The sequence below is a fragment of the Ceratocystis lukuohia genome, assembly GCF_044167205.1.
Source record: "Ceratocystis lukuohia strain C4212 chromosome Unknown Supercontig5_pilon, whole genome shotgun sequence".
Taxonomy (NCBI): Eukaryota; Fungi; Ascomycota; class Sordariomycetes; order Microascales; family Ceratocystidaceae; genus Ceratocystis; species Ceratocystis lukuohia.
The window spans coordinates 2,486,780-2,503,369 of NW_027263524.1; the positions used below are offsets into that span (position 1 = coordinate 2,486,780).

A 16,590-nucleotide genomic window follows, 5' to 3' on the forward strand; every position below is an offset into this window, starting at 1 on the left:
TCCGTACTGGTTAGCCAATGCGCAAATACAGCCAGGGACAGGAGGCAAAGAGAAGTGAGTGAGGGCAGAAGAGCGGAACAGGGGAGGGCTGGCGAAAGCTGCCCTGCGCACAGTCAGCATAACAATACAAGACAGGCAGGTAGGCAGGCAGACAGACAGGCAGTCCGACCCGGCCTGGCTTTGATCTGATCTGGGTCCAGAGAGCTGGCAATATTTCTGGCAAAAGCAGGGCTAGACCCAAGGCTTTGTCGCTCTGTGCTCTGGCCGAGTCGACCTGGGCTGAAATTGGGCTTGGGCAGCAGAACCTCGCTGGCCTTGTGGCTTTGTTTTTGCCTCAGTCTGCAGGGAGGAGGCAGGGACAGAGATGGGCCAATAATTAAAACCAAGAAACATGAATTACATCTCGGCTCGGCGAAAAAGCAATGGGAAGAAAAGTGATGAAAAAAGAAAAAGTAAAGCCGCCCACAAGCAGCTTAGTCCAGAACACATGAAGGGGGGAGGAAGAAGCCTCTGCTCATTTTTTTTTTCTTTCCTTCCCTCCTTCCTTGCTCCTTCCTTTTGTCACTGCTGCTGCCGTCGCTATTGCTGCCGCTGCTTCCTGCACGAGGCATATGGAGAACTCCGGAGATTGGGCGGCCTTACTCTCCCAAAGAGGACAAAGGCAGAAAAACAAGAGGCATGGTGGTTCCCAGAGTGGGGAGGGTGGAATAGAAGCCTGTTCGAATGGACATGAGTCGGCTCCACCTTAGTCTTTTTTTTTCTTCTGGTCTCTTGTTTTGCTTATATCCACTCCCTCCTTTCTTGCCATTAGCCCGCCGGAAATGCTACAGTCGCATCCAGAGCCAGTTTTCATCTTCTTTTTTTCTTTTCTGACTCCACGACTGATTTTTTCAGACTCTGATGCCCCTTCTTGGTTTTTATCGCCTTTTCTCGCTTTTTCAACCCCTGTCTTGGCTGGCTTCTGATTTCTTCCTTGAAAAACAGCCCGCCAATCAAGTCTCGCCAAGTGGATCCCTTTGCTCGCCCTGCTGTTCTTATCAAACTGTTTCCCTGCTGTTGCTCCGCTTCCCCATTTTCTACTGCTACTTTATTTTCCCTTCTCTCCCAATGGCGTCTTATTTCTAGTCCTTGCATAATTACAATAAGATTTCCAAGGGAGACTATACTTGACGCTATCAGCCCTTTATTTCCTCCATCTTGCGCGCTACCACTCACACTGACATGCCCTTCTGTTCCTGTCTCTCCAGCCCCTTTCGCATTATCATCGCACAAGACCCATCCCATGGCAAAAAAAAAACTCTGCCGTCGTATTGAGGCTTTCTGGTTCTACCCTGTTTGGCTTGGCTTCTTGGCCACTAACCCTTATTTAACAGGACCCGCAAGAGTGCAAACCGCCACCTTTTATACGTGCTCTTAATCGCCACAGGGACAGTCACCGTCTATTGGCCTGAAGGAATTGTGCAGCATGGGTGCAAGCTTGGACGGAGGCTAAAGTTGGTGGGCCGCATTGCATGCACATAAGCAGTGCATGCAAGTCGACAAATCTACAGTTGTGCATGTGCAAAATGGCAACAAATAATCATGGTGGCTGGCAAGCCTGCTTGTTCCCTGGCCTGGTTCCTTATGCACGATAAGCACCCTCCTTCATGTAGCCAACACAATGCAAGCGAGAACATTCGATGGCAAAGGAAGTTTTTTTCTTTTTCCTTTTTCCAACGGAGCAAACTGATGTGTTGATGCCGGGCTTACCCAACCTCCAACCTTGGACAGGACTCTGTTCTTCCTTGAGGCTCGAAACTGTCTCAAACGGCACACCAAGAAGCACTTGTGTAAAAGACAAAAAAAATTATACATGTAATGTAACCTTTCTTGGTTGTCTTGGCTGAAAAAACCTACTCTTTCTGCCCCCCCCCCCCACCCCTTAATAACCCTTAGACCCTTAGATATCCCGACCCATTTGAACTTTTCGTCGCCTTCCCTCGTGCAACAAAGGACAACTAAAAACTAAAACTTTGAGACAGGCGGAGGGTCCTTGTATAACGTGGGCGCTGGCTCCCTTCATTTAATTGACTCTGGCAAGATTCGCTACGACAGCAAGTTTAACAGACATTTTAATTTTAGCTGGCTTGTTTCACATGTCTTAGTGTCATTAACTTAATTTGATTTTCAATATCAAAGTACTGTTTGATCGCTGGTGCCCCTGTCCAGCATGCTGCTGTGTTGTTGGGTAAACAACGACATAAGTTTCCGCTCCTGAACTGGTGGATTCAGTGTTTTGCCCATGAGCAGAGATCTCGATAGCGCCCTTATTAAATCGAAACACTGTAATTAAAATTCTTACAAGAAAACATGATTCGAAACAGCACAAAGCAGCCGTGTGCGCCCAACCTAGAACAAGACACAGGACACGCCGTTGAAAAATCACGCGACAAAAAAAGAAAACGAAACATGCACAAAAAGACCGCAGTTTCGCAATCATGAACAGATGGCCTGCCATTAAGCTGGGCGAGTCAACAATGCGCTGTCGCTTTGTTCGTATCTGCAATAGCTGAAAGTCATCGACCTTAGGTGGCATGTCTCATCTCAGGCTTTTCTCTGTCCCTTCTGTCTTTGGGTTCTGACAGCCTGGTCAGGCCGGCTGAAAATACTCTATTTCTATTAGCTTGGGCTGGTATGGTATTCAGTTTCCTCCTCTTCTTATAGGCTTCCAGCATGCTTGGCCCGTTTTAATGCCGGCCCCAGGCCCGGCCTAGGCCGCCGCATGCCGCCTTCTATTTCTAAATCATTATCATCATTATCATCATTCATCATAATCATAGCCCGTTTTCTCGCAGCGCTGCTCCCCAGGCGATATTCGGTTGCCTCTGCCCTCGACTTTGCCATGTAGACATCTGCGTGGAGAATGCAGTGGTCGAAATCGATTTTCATGATGCGCTGTGTCTCTTCGCACCACGCCGCATTGCACACATTATCTTGATCGTCCAAACCCCAGTCGAACAGCTGGTCATAGGTGTCGTCGATTTCCTGGACCAGGTCGCGACCCAGCTTCCGGCTTAATGCATCCATTGAGGAACCGTAGTTCAGCGACTTGCCTGCATAGGACATGAGCATGAAATGAGACAAGGACGTGAACTTGGCCATGAATGGATATGGCGAGCGCAGTTCAACCAGACCAAGATGCACGGGAATCAGTATGCCCTGGTGGCGATGCAGGTATTTGTAAATGTAGGTCTCATGCTGCAAATGGCCCGAATTCATCGACTCGACACCTTTGGCCACGAATGTATAGCCGTAGCCCTTTACCGACAGTCTAAGTAAGCACCCAACCGCGCCATACAAGCCCTGGCTGTAGAGAAGGGTGCAGCTAGCCTCTGGATCGACGCCGATTTGCTCACGAACAAGCTCACTGACCCTCGCTCCAGTGATAGGGTGGTGTTCTCCGGCTTTGCGCGGCTCGTAACCAGTGCCTGAAGCATTGGCAGGGCGGGGTGCTTCGGTGAGGGGCGTGTCCTTGTGCAGCAGGTAATTGGGGCACTTGTCATCTAGAGGGAGGCCGCGCATGAGGCCTAGGAGGCATTTCTGTGTACAGTAGGAAAGGCCAGTCGGGTCACCATGATTACTCTCCTCGCCGTGGGGAGGAAGCGCATGGTCAGTTGGCCTTCTGTCTTCATCGCAGTTCTGTACAGGACAGGACAATGTGTCCTTCCGCTGGCCATCGTCTGGTAGTTCTGGGAACTTGGAAAGCTTGCGAAGGGCTCCAGCCACCCAGGAAAATGGCCTCTTTGGTGATGTGGACGCTAATATGAATAGCGAACAGAGCTGCGAGACGGCCAGCTCGGCTAAGGCATCATCACCCCCCTGGCGGCCCACATTCCGTAGAGCCGATGGTGGAACCACACTGTCTAGATGCTGAGAGAAACTGCTGGAGAGTGGCGAATTGTTTGGACCCTCTACATGGAAAGTCGAGGTGTAGTAGAGGAGGGTCGTTGGTGCTGTGAGTGGGATGCGAAGAAAGGCAATAGCGTGGCCAGTCACTAGGTAGCCATACTCTAGGCCAGAGGTTATCATGTAATGATATGCCTCGGCCAAGTCAGATGCGAAAAACACCTGATTTTCTGCCATTTCTGGGCAAGCGTGCAATAGCGACTCCGTAGCACTGCTAGATGGTAGACACCCGAAATCCTTGCTCTCCTCATCCTTTCTAGCCATGGAAGTCCGGCTCGCGATGGCCATCCGGACCAGACAGTCTTCTGGGAGCACCGGGTTGCTCTGCAGGTCAGCGGCACGGGGTGGTTTGTGCTGGCCAATGACAAGCCGGTATGGCTCCGGCTCCGGCTTGGGCGCTGTACAGTTGGACAGGGGGGTGTCTTGCGTTACAACCACACGGTCCGGCTGTGTTGCTCTCAAAAGTGGGTTCAGAGAGGACATTTCGGATGTATCCTCCGTGTCGGAACTAGAAATCGTCTCATAGCCCTGATCACTAGAAGCAGATACCGGGCTTACCCGAGCTTCGACCCCGAGCAGTATATCTTCAAAAAATACCTTCTTCTTATCCCCGGTAGCCGCGAGGTACTGGGCCAGGATTTCTGCGGACGGCTTTTCAACAGCGTAGTGGAAGTAGGTAGAGGCCATTATGTGATTGCACAGCCATTCCGCGCCCAAATACTGTGTAGACATGACCTTTTTCATTTGCAACTCACTCGCTTGTACCGTGTCCTGCGAGGGGAAAACAGTCTGATTTCCGAGCTGTTCCTGCAGGGAGGAGAAGACGCTCTTGTGGCACTCTGGGAAGTCCGACCACTGCTGCAGCCGCAAAGGGTAGAATCTGTTGTAGCTGGGTGTTTGGCCTGTTGCGGTGGCTGACGAGAAGTTGGCGCGATTATTTGTGCCGCCAGTCCATGCTTGCCCGAGCCCGAGATGGGGCGGCGGACGGCAGTGAAGCTGTGAGTGTAGAGGGCCTATCTGGCCTAGATACTGCCGAAGATTTTGAGCTTTTCTTTGGGGTTAGATGTTTGGATGTATATTTGATGCGGTGGTGTTGTCAACGTAACTCACGCTTTGTCAACTCGCCGTTTATATATCCGGGCTGGCATTGTGGGCTTGCCAGCTTGAGATGTGAAGGGACGGAAAAGACGTCTCCATGTCTGTCTGCTGGAGTGTCATAGCTGGCTTGCTGGGTTTCTGTGCTCATCTGACGGTTCATTTTAGCTAATTGATCGGATGATAGTTTGTTTGGGGGGATAAGCTGGCTAGGTGTGAGAATCGGACAAAAGAGTACAGCTGATGGGATGGATTGCAGAGACAAAACAGCGGGAACTGCAAACGACGGGGTTGAGGAACCTGGGAAATATATGCGAAATCTAACGGAGTGTGATGAGAATGGATTGAAAGGTATTTGTAGAGCGGTGTGTCGTGTCACATGACGAACACTGCAAGAGTCCGTGTTAATGTGAAAGAACCTATCTACAGGAACTAACTAAGATATTATGGCCATACAATGAAAGAGCCTGGGGACAAAGACAGGCGAGGTTGCTGGCGGTGGTTGAGTAGAGCCAGGAGACCTGTGGCCAGCTGCCAACTGCTACAGCATTCTCAACATGTGCTTTGATAGGCACCAGCCAATTGTCTCTGTCTAGTAATTTAACAAAGACAAGTGGGCCGCTGTGTCTAGCATGCGTTATTTATCGAGGCCGAGCTTAAGAATTTAGTCTGGGGGAGGGGGGGGGAAGCTGATGGCTGATAGTCTATGTTTCTAAGGGGGGGGGGGGGGTTAAGGGGAGGAGGGCGGGAAAAGAGCGCAGTCCTTTGTGTAACCACCAGAGCTGAAATGTTCATGAAAGAGAAAAGAAAGCCGAGAGAGAACAAAGAAAAGAGCAGCTGCTCAAAGAGAGCGTGAAAGAACGAGGAGCGGGGGAGAGGATGACGGCTATTTCTTTTTCTTTTTTTTTTTCTTTTTTTTTCCTTTTTTTCTTCTTTTTTTTTTCTCTTTCCTGGTAATTTTCTTTTCCTTTCTCCTTGCTCTGTTCTCTTTTCCTTCTGCCTCCCGCTTACTTTAGCTCTATTTCTCCCCAAACCTTACTATCCCCAATGCGAGAATCGCTCTTCATGTAAACAAGCAATCCGAGGTGGGCAGCTGGGAGCCTGCCCTGTGGCGCTCGGCTTCTGGCTTCATCTATCTCCCTTTCCTCTCCACTTTCGCGTCCCCATTCACAACAGCCCTTTAGAGGCCTAGCGCGTAAGCACGTAAAACGGCCAATGAGAAGCTTGTAAAGACCGACCAGCTAGCAGGTCCTTTTTGCTCTCGGAATCACGGCGTTATTGAGCTCTAAACAGCTTTAGCACGCCAAGTATTTGTCAATCGCTTACTAGCTTAGCCTGGATCCATGGGATAAGCAAGAGTCTAGACTTGGACTGGCTTGCATGGTGACTCCCTTGCCCTTAGCACACGCAGTCTCGAGAGGCTGGCCAACCGACGACGACGATGGTGATGATGATGCAAGAACAAGTGATTCCGAGAGCAAAAAAAGGACCTGCTAGCTGGCCTGTCCAGGTTTGTTTGGAAACAAGTTCCCCATTTAGGAAGAATTAGGAGAGTTTATGCAGCTACAGCCCATAGGATCAAGCCTATATCATGCTTTAGCAGACCAACATGGGACCCCATGCACGAATCACGCATTCAGGGCTTCCAGAAGGTTACATGCACATTTGGCGGGCGCCATAGAGAGATGGTGTGGGAAAGGCAGGGGAGCTGGTCTCTTTTCTTCCTGCCGTGCTTCTAGCCCCGCGCCCACAGACTTCAGGAATACAATTAACGTGTGCCAAAAGACAGTCCCGATGAAAGTAGCATTAAAACACGGTGCAAATATAATCTCTTAGACACAGGTGCGTGAAATGAAATGCACACGCTAAAGCTGTTCGCCAGCTGTCCGCCCTCACCTCGCCCCCCTGAAGCCGAAGCTCCGTTGTGCTTCCCCTCTTCTCATGATGTTCATGGCACTTAAGTCCGCTGCAGCCTTGGTGTAGTAGCTCCAGCCTGCGCTTTCTGGGTTTTCCAAAGAAAGGGGAAAACCGTAAGATGAGAATGGTGATTGTGCCGCCATCCCTCTTCCAGCCACTAGGGCTGAGGTCGCGTTAGTCAGCGCAGAGCAGACTCGTAACTGCGCCAATCAAAAGCTGCGATCAGAGTCATTCACACATGTCTCTTTCAGGTAAGAAGGGCTTATACCAGCTAAGCTACTTTCGCCAAGCCGCTTAGGGCTACAGCGATCTTTGACGATGCCTGTGATCTAGAATATCACGTACACTTACGCGACCAACGATGAAAAAAGGAAAAACAAAAAGAATAGGCAAAAAGCCAAATAGTATGCGGCTGTGCTGAGCTGGTGACCAGCAAGAGCACTAAGGCGGCCGACTGGCCACGCCTTCGTCCGCCGGGGCTCCCTTGCTTCTCAGTTGGGTCTTATCAGGACTGCTGCAGCTTTGTCAGCGAAGCGAGTCACCCTGTTGCTTGCTCATCACTCTTTCATCACATCCTATTGTCTTGGCAGCTCTTTGAGACCGCTGGCGAAAGGAAACGAAACAAACCGCTGCTTTCCTCCTGTCTGCCTCGCTTCACAAATGTGGAAGATGGAGAAGCAATGCGTCTCTACACCCAAGACCCAAGAACCATGGCACACAGCCTGGCCAAGCTACTGGGGCTGCCTTTGGCTTTGGACCTCTAAAAACCTCGCAAGCCTCTTTTTTTCGGCGCTGAGCTTTGGAGTCGGGCCATGGTCCCTTGACGCAAGCTTCAGCTACAGCGCTCTTTCGTATGGTTTTTGTTTGCATGGCAATCTGTTTTCTGAGCTTTCATCTCTCCCTCTGCCTTTGCCAGGGGCTTGTTGCACTTCCCAGGCCTGACTTGCCATATGCAGATAGAGAGAGTAGCACTGGTGCCGACAGGATTTTGGGTTACTTTTGACAACTTCATGTGTACAAGCCGGCTTGGTTTGATCCTCGATGTTTTGCCCAATCTCTCCCTAATTCGTCTGCAATGTGAAAGAGATAGCAGCCATGTACACATGTACCCATGTACTGGCCGTGTACCTACGGCTCTTTGATTGGGAAAACAAAGCCGCGTGTGTCTAGCGGTTGGTTGCCTGTTGCGGAGGGCTGTTAGTTGCTTGGCAGACGTGCTGCGCCTGGGGTGAGAAACAAGCGTGCTCTAGCTTCCGCACAATTAGCCTGTCTACTTGCTGCTCTCTTTGACCTTACGGCCAGGAGCAGGGAGCGGAGACGGGCGGGCACAACTTGCCGATCTACAGGCGTGGTGATGGCGGTAGTAGCCATCGATGAAATAGTACTAGTGCTCCCCTCGTATCTCGACCACTTATATTTAATTTGACAAAGATAACCCGGGATGCTTGTTTTTCTGTTCTTGGATCTGGTTGGTCAGTTTACGAGCAAGTCCAAGCCATGCCTCATCGCGTTTAGCTTTCTTGCTACCGTACCATGTCACTAGGCAAGCTAGCTATGTGCTCTCATTCATTACAACCGACTCTTTTAGTATTTTGAGACACACCCTTTGCCCCGTCTTGGGCCGGGCCTTCTACTGTGTAAGTAGCGTAGGGTGCATGCAATGAATGATATTGGGCGGGCCTTGGAACTCCAACTCCCAACGCGCTGTTTGGGACGAAGGCAAATTCTATCTTGACATTTTCGATGTGGTCATGTACGCTGTTTTTTTCTGTTGAAAATAGGACAATACCCTAGCATCCTGACAGGTATATTAAGGAGGGAGATTCGGCCTTCATTTCGTCTCTGTTCTGGTCACAATTCATTACCACTCATCACACTTTGTATGCTATGCATGAATAAACATCTTTCCTGACAACCTGGTAACTTGAGCAAATGCAAATCTGAGGCATATATTAGTTGCTCTTTGGACATACCCATCGTCCTTTCCTTTGTCTTCCCATCTTCGCTCTTCACTTTTCAAAATCTCCGTCACTCCCGTTTTTATCTGTTCTTCACCTTCACTTCAGAATGATGCCCTCTGCTGAACCCACCTCCTCAAACTCTGTTTCCGGCGTCTGTCCCGTCACGGCGGGTGCCACTTATCCCTCCCAGTACGGCATGGGAGACAGCGTCCGGGCGTCAGAGGACGACGGCATGGAGGTAAGTCTATCTATTGAAATGACAACTCGAGCCTTTTTCTAACTTCTCGTAACTTGCAGTATCCCGCCCCAAGTTCCACTGAGAACATCGACATTCCTGGGGTATGCTTGTAACTACTATTTGTTGTATTGGGATAAGACCGCTGTTTGCTAACTACTTTGCTTGCATCAACAGCCTGCTGCTGATGAGCCACAATCTCAGTCTAGCCACCCGGAGGACGAGTCCAGAAACTCAAGTGAGCCCGTTTCTGCTGTTGTCGACCGGGTTGAGAACGCCCCATCGCATAGAAAGCGTGGGGCCAGGAAACCTGCTAGACGCCACAGTCTCACAATCCGGACCCCGCTGGCCCAACTTGCTGGCCAGTTTCCAAGAATACAGATTCCTGATATCAACGTTTTTGTCAACCGTCCTGTCGAGGAACGCTTCCGAGAGCTAGACACCGCCAAGAATCCTAGTGAGGGTAAGAGGCCCATGAACGCCTTTTTGTTATATCGCAAGGCGTACCAGCGCCTCGCCAAGACCATCTATGGCCAGAAGAACCACCAGTACGTGTCGCAAATCTGCGGCGACTCCTGGAAAATTGAGTCCAGGGCTGTCCGGGACTTGTTCAATGATCTGGCCATAACTGAGCGCATCAACCAGCACATGGCTTGCCGGGCGTACACAGAGCGTGTTAGCAGTGATATCGATGACTCGGAGTGCACGTCTCCGGCCATGGATGCCGATGGCGGCGATTCGGGCCTCGACATTGGCGAGCTTGGCATTAGCTCCCCTCTCCACTTTGGGGGCGACGCTGCTCTCCACCGAAACATGGTTCCGGGCTCTGCCTTTCCATCGTCTGATGAAAGCTCGCCCCTCGTGGTCGTTGACGAAAGTCCCATTTTCGTAGTCTCTGACGACAGCCCTCTTTTCTCGGCTCCTGTGGACAGTCCCCTTTTCGCGGCTTTTGCTAGAAGCGCGCTGGCTGGCGCTAACTCCGGGGTGGGTGTCGGTACTTGGCAGACTGGGCTCAGCATGCCCATAATTAACATCAACCAGCCCCCTCCACTTCCCGTCCCTGAATTCCCGTTAGATACTAGTTCGTACCAGCACCCCCTCTCGATAGAGCTTGAGGCTTCCTTTTCCGCATCTGAGGAAGGTGTGGACCCTGCGCTAGAGCCTTCCGAGCAAGGGTCTTTCGGGGTAGGTAACGGCGTCCCCACCAGCCAGGAGCCAGAGAATGCGGGGGAAGATTGGGTGTATTATCCCCCCGCACCTGGTACTTTCAGCATGGCTCCTGGACTTGGAGGAATCTAGTTCTAGTTCTGATTTACGGAGCTGGTTCCTCTGGTTGGGATAGGGTTGGCGATAGTATGGGATGTTCTTCTGGCGCCTTGAGCTTTCGGCGAGGTTCTCGGGCAAGGAGGGCTCTAGTTCTAGTTCTGATATGGAGCTGGTCCCTCTGGTCGAGATCTGGGTTTTGGTTAGTCGAGATTATGTTTCTGGCGCATGCTGTCTCTCTTTCTTTATTTTCTTCCTCTATAAAGGTACCATAGACTAGTGATAGTGATGTGATGTATATATCAGATCTTATATTCCATGGTTTGCTAGTTCTCGCCCTAAGATATGACTGGTTATAATTCTGTCTAGGTGCCGCTATAAAAGCATCAAGCCCGCACGCGTGCTGCCATGCAATATAAGTGAAATAGTGGGAATTCTATAGGCCGGTCTTTCATTCTAGCGCCAGAGCTTTCCTCACTAGCGCTAGAGTGCGCCGAAGTTCTTGTAATACCATTGTGCTTCGTCCCGGCTATGGATGTTCTTCTCTTATGAGCCAGTGAAACAATTGCCGCTTACACTTTGTCGTCAAGTTCACGCTCATTTTGTCTAGACTTTTTGCTTGTGCATAATGCTTTGCCTCTCTGCACGGATTACGCAACGGAAGAACCCGCTGTGCGTTGAAGTCTGTTTGCGGGATTTCTGGCACCACTGATTGTTTTGATTAGTGAATGGCTAGTTACGTGACATGGCGCCACGACATGGTATCGCACACTCAACAAGCATTCGTGTTTTAGCACTGTAGCTACACGACGATGCTTTGTAAGAGATCCTTGAGGAGGGAGAGCTAACAGTAGATATTAAGAGGACGTACTGAATGTCCTGTGAAGAAAAGGAAGAAGGAATAAGTGATTCTTGAAATTTTTGTGTATCTATCCAAGTCTAGTCCGAGGAGCGGAACCTCAGCCGGTTTATATACCCATCACTACCATGTTCTAGACCTTGGAAGAAGACCTTGATGTCCAATACTAACCCTAACATTTGGGGGAACTGGATCAGGGTCAGCAATCCTGGTAACCCTGACTTAAGTTACTGTCAAGAGCAAGCTATAGCGCTGGCTGAAACAACAACACAGCCGGTAAAAGTCGAGGTAATTAAAAATAAGCTTGATAGATTTTATAAATCGAAATTTTGTTGTACATGTTGATGGATTGTCCCATGAAATGTAGAATCGTCGTTTGGGATAGATTTAGGGAGCTGCGTGTTGGTGTATTAAACTTAAACTGCCTCAATTATTGCGGAAAGTCCTTGATTGTATCATTGCAAGTGGTTATTATAGAGCTACAAACCTGGTTGGATCAGGTCTTCGCTTTTAGCTCTCTGACAGCCGTATTTACGATTGAAACGTACGTCAAGCTTCGGATGCCAGCTAAAAACGTTAAAGCCTTGATTTAACAGTGGAGAATGTTTTGCCACCGGTGAAGTCGGTCGGCCATTTATTCCAAATCATGGAGCCAAGACACAAGTGGTGGAGAATGTCACACCTATTGTGCTTAGGGTTAAGATCGACTCGTGAACGGTTGTCATAAAAATCATTCATCATAAAGGATGTGAGGGGGAAGTTTATGTATTCTTTCCTCGCAGTGAGATAGATTCTTAATTTTAGGTCGTTTACGAGCTTGAGAAACTATGACGACATTCTGCTCTTTGCTTGGCTGTGACATTACTTGGTCGCTGAGAAATCAAGAATTGAATAACGATGAGGGTAATAAGGGAATCTTCTTATGACTGGATTATCATGTGCTTCATGCAGATTTTATAAAAGAAAAAAAGTGTAAATTCAAATATGCGTTATCATTCAAACTATCAAACTATCTAGATTCTAAACAGAAGAGGGGTAGAGAAGTACATACCCCTGACAACAACCAGAAGGATCATCGTGCAGGGTCTGTCAGCTGACCAGTCATGTGACACGCCCTGGTCTCGAGGACTCACAGAATGTCTGCCTCTTACAAAAAGAAAGATTAGACTAACAGACACCTTTGACACCATCGCCCTGAAGAAACACCCACTTGTAGTTTATATAGCAGGTAAGTTTTCCGGCTTCACAACAGTTGCGGTAACCCCTTGATGAAGAGGTCTTCAGTAGTTCGACAACATGTTAAAAGGTTTTGATCATGCCTTCGATCATAACCATCGGTAGGCTGTGGCCTTGCGAGCTAATATTGAGATTAGAGTAGTGAATGGCATCAAATCACAAGAACCTTGCTTTACATCGCTAACGCAGACATGGAGTGAGAATGATTTCTAGGCCGGGTTGTTGTTACAATATGCCCTTTCAAGTAGATGTTGAGATGATAAAAGGCTGGGGTGATCGGCTGATAGAGTCTTTTTCCTCGTCGCGACTACATGCTCAAGCAAGGTGATTGCCTTCTCGACTTGCCTGTCGTCAAGATATGCGTTTGCAAGGTTGTGTTGAGATGATAAAAGGTCGGGATGATCGGCTGATAGAGTCTTTTTTCTCGTCGCAACCACATGCTCATACAAGGTGATTGCCTTCTCGACTTGGCTGTCGTCAACATATGCATTTGCAAGGTTGTTTTGAGATGTGAGAAGACTGGGGTGATCAACTGCTAGAGCCTTCTCTTCTTTCGCAACCACACGCTCAAGCAACTTAATTGCCCTCTCGACTTGTCTGTCGTCAAGATATGCTCTTGCAAGGGTGTGTTGAGATGATAAAAGGTCGGGATGATCGGCTGCTAGAGCCTTTTTTGTCATCGCAACCACATGCTCAAGCAAGGTGATTGCCTTCTCGACTTGCCTGTCGTCAACATATGCGTTTGCAAGGTTGTTTTGAGATGATAAAAGGTTGGGATGATCGGCTGCTAGAGTCTTTTTTCTCGTCGCAACCACATGCTCATACAAGGTGATTGCCTTCTCGACTTGCCTGTCATCAAGATATGCTCTTGCAAGGTTGTGTTGAGATGATAAAAGGTCGGGATGATCGGCTGCTAGAGTCTTTTTTCTCGTCGCAACCACATGCTCATACAAGGTGATTGCCTTCTCGACTTGGCTGTCGTCAGCATATGCGTTTGCAAGGCTGTGTTGAGATGTGAGAAGATGAGGATGATCAGCTGCTAGAAACCTTTTTCTCACTGCAACTACATGCTCATGTAAAGTGACAGGCTCTTGATAATTACCATCCGTACTTAGACATAGGCCTAATCTGGGTCCCAGGCTACAGATCAACCTCTCGATTTCTCTTTCTTTCCCGAAAACTCGTAGTGCTTGGGGCAAGTGCTGTCGCCAAACCGGAAGTGCCAAGTTAGAGCGCGATGTCGAGATTGCTTGTTCTCTTTTAAAAACTCGAAGCGCATGAGGCAAATGTTGTCGCCAAATGTGGCGGTTTTCCCATTCATGGCTTGGGAAGACTGAATGAATATGCTTAAGAACATAGAGTCTTCGTTTGCCTTGATTCCCTTGATTTTCGAACCACAGCGTTGTTGTGAGATGCACCAAACTGTGCATATCGAAAAGATCGGGGGTTTGCTGCTTGCGAAGGAAGCCATACGCCTGTAATGTTCCAATTGCACTAGTCATTTCTTGCTCTGTTGAAAAGACTGGGAAAATCGATCGTGGGATGGCTTTTGCATCAATATGAGAGATGAACTCGAGTAAAGTCGCTGCATGATTAGATGCCTTTCTAATTTTTTGAAAGGTGACGATCCAAGTATTGAATATAGAGCCCTGAGATGAATGATGGTGAGTTGGGTCAATGTGTCTTCTAGCTAGTAACTTGATCTTATCCTCTTTCGCAGACCTCAGCAGCTTAAGATAGTCACCGGGAGAAATTGAGTTCTCATATATATAGTCTGCTGCCTGTGCAATTGCCAATGGCAGATGGCAAAGATCTTCAAGGAGCTCCCTCATCAGATGCCCATCGTGGATCTCTTCTGGGTTCTTCACACCCCGCTTCAAAAGGATTGCAGAGTCATCATGCGACATTTCTTGGAGATCGACAATATTGGTACTGTCTTGAATAGCTGACCAGGCCACTGCAGAGTGTCTTGTAGTAATAAGAACCCGCCCCATTGCACTCTGTGGAAGAAAATGGCCAATTCCATTTGCCACCGAGGGTCGAAAGACATCAATGTCGTCGGCGTTATCAAGAATCAAAAACCATTTTCCAGCCTTGATTGACTGTAGGTAATGCTTAAAGAGTATCTTGGCATCTTTATCGTCCGACACCTTGATCCCGAACTTATCAACACGTTTCTTGATATCCGAATATTCCACAAGGTCGTTGCAAGCATTGTTGAATCCAGATATACTGGCACCCGTAAGCCAAAAGATGGAATAATCGGGCTTGGCTTCTTTTACCCAATACGCAAGCTTCAGCGCTATCTGAGTCTTGCCCATGCCCCCGAGGCCTACAAGTGCCATTCGCTGGAAGCCAGTCTCAGCGAAGAGCTTTTCTTGCAATCTAGACAGAACTTCTTCTCGCCCGACAAAACGGTGGTTCTGGCCAAAGGGAATATATTGAACAGGCACATGTCCTACGAATATAGGCATTGTTAGTCAGTAATTACGCAGTGATTTCTTTAGCATACTGACCTTCCAATTCTGCAAGCTTTATTGAGGGGCCAGGATCACTCGTGAGCCCAGTTTTCTGTGCCGGGGATTGAGGGGTACTGCTCATCATCGTAGCTGAAATGAAATTCTGAATGTCCTCTTCATGTTCCCTGAGATAGTTGTTGGTATGTGCCGATACTTTGCTTGCTTTTTCCCAATCTGAAAGGGTGACATCCTTCAGGCCGTTCTCAACATTGAATCGATAATATTGCTCAGTGCCACGATACCTCTCCTTGAGACGCAAGGCTGTGGCTTTAGAAGAGGTGGCCATCTTATTCACTGCTTCGAGAATAGACTGCTCCGTTTCGCCAATTTCGACGACATCGCCAAGGCCTGTACCAATACTGAGAATGAGCATCTGTCGGCCTTGGCAATGCCTTTTAGCCTCTGCGATTAGACTCTCACATGGGTTATTATGACCAAAGCCTGCGTCAATAAACTCAATTTCGTCTCTGCCAAGTTTGATCGACTCGAAAAGGGTAGCCGCTGCAGATGTTGCTCGAGCTACCTCCCAAAGCTTGCACCCGGAAAGAGCGTTGCGTGCATCATATGTCTTGAAGAGAGTCGGCAGGGTTTCAATATTGTCTTTGGTCATAGCTAAGACGACACTTGAAATGATGGTAGAGCGTTAGATACTAAACCAAGTTTGCTAGTACAGAGGTTTAGAACTTACGTCTTAGTGCATGATTCAGCATAAAATGGCGGGTCTTCGTGTTCGCAAGAATGAGCTGTAGGTGCGCCCATTTCCCGTCGCTCAACACACATTGGCGAAAGGCAGTTTTCTCGAATCGCATGTTTGATAGCGCTCGTCAGATTCTCGGCTGAAAAGGCGGACGAGGAAGATTCTGGGGGGACTACTCTCTCTGGTTGACTGAAAGCTGTTTTGGCAAGGTTTTTGTACGTTTGAATGCATTGATCGACAGTCATCTCCAATCGGCCAAGCATGATTGCAATGATGCTGTGGAAAGAATCAGTAAACAAGAGCTTGCTTTAGAAGGTACAATGGAAAGCATACCCTCCTGTGCTTGTGCCGCCAATGAGATCAAATCTCTCGCACGGCCTTGGCGTCGTATCTAGCCCTTCAGACTGTTGGATGCGTTCCATAATTCTCTCGAGAATGAGTAGACTAGACAATCCGCGGATACCACCGCCATCTATAAGGGTTAGCTTCATGTCGAGTCTGCGGAGGAAGAAATCCCATACCAAGCGATAGGACTGTGAACGGCCGAGCGGGTGGCATGGCTAACAACGAAGACGGGCAAATATATGCGTGTTGGGTATTCCGGACAAAGGAAACGGGCGAAGTATAAAATGATAACCAGCCGAGCAAGTAAAAGACGTCAATATCAGAGCTCTGTTTTAAGCTCTAGTAGCTGCCTGTGATGGTTACAAAAGTAGCTGAACGTTATCGCGATACAGAGGAAGAGAAATAGAAAAAGATTAAAAGAATAAAGCAGTGATGCCCAGGACCTGCTTACTGCCCAAAGCCAGAGCATTAGTCATGTGGCAGCTATGCAGATGCAGGGTATTTTTATTGGCTGGGGA

At 48.7% G+C, this 16,590-nt stretch overlaps 3 protein-coding genes across 3 annotated transcripts; 1 reads left to right on the forward strand and 2 right to left on the reverse strand.

Annotated features, from left to right (window-relative positions):
* Positions 1-2,697: 2,697 nt before the first annotated feature.
* HOO65_050537 (uncharacterized protein) lies at positions 2,698-5,203 on the reverse strand (the record flags this gene model as incomplete). The annotated part of the gene is made up of 2 exons (XM_071003204.1): positions 2,698-4,991; positions 5,056-5,203. 2 exons carry the CDS (start codon positions 5,201-5,203, stop codon positions 2,698-2,700), a joined length of 2,442 nt encoding a protein of 813 aa, XP_070858596.1.
* A 3,821-nt stretch (positions 5,204-9,024) lies between these two features.
* On the forward strand, positions 9,025-10,452 carry HOO65_050538 (HMG (high mobility group) box; the record flags this gene model as incomplete). The annotated part of the gene is made up of 3 exons (XM_071003370.1): positions 9,025-9,156; positions 9,216-9,257; positions 9,331-10,452. The coding sequence occupies 3 exons, from the start codon at positions 9,025-9,027 to the stop codon at positions 10,450-10,452; spliced, it is 1,296 nt and encodes a 431-aa protein (XP_070858597.1).
* Positions 10,453-12,720: 2,268 nt separating this feature from the next.
* On the reverse strand, positions 12,721-16,285 carry HOO65_050539 (Acyl transferase/acyl hydrolase/lysophospholipase; the record flags this gene model as incomplete). Its single annotated transcript, XM_071003131.1, has 5 exons — positions 12,721-14,969; positions 15,028-15,653; positions 15,719-16,003; positions 16,061-16,199; positions 16,249-16,285. The coding sequence occupies 5 exons, from the start codon at positions 16,283-16,285 to the stop codon at positions 12,721-12,723; spliced, it is 3,336 nt and encodes a 1,111-aa protein (XP_070858598.1).
* Between the last annotated feature and the right edge of the window lie 305 nt (positions 16,286-16,590).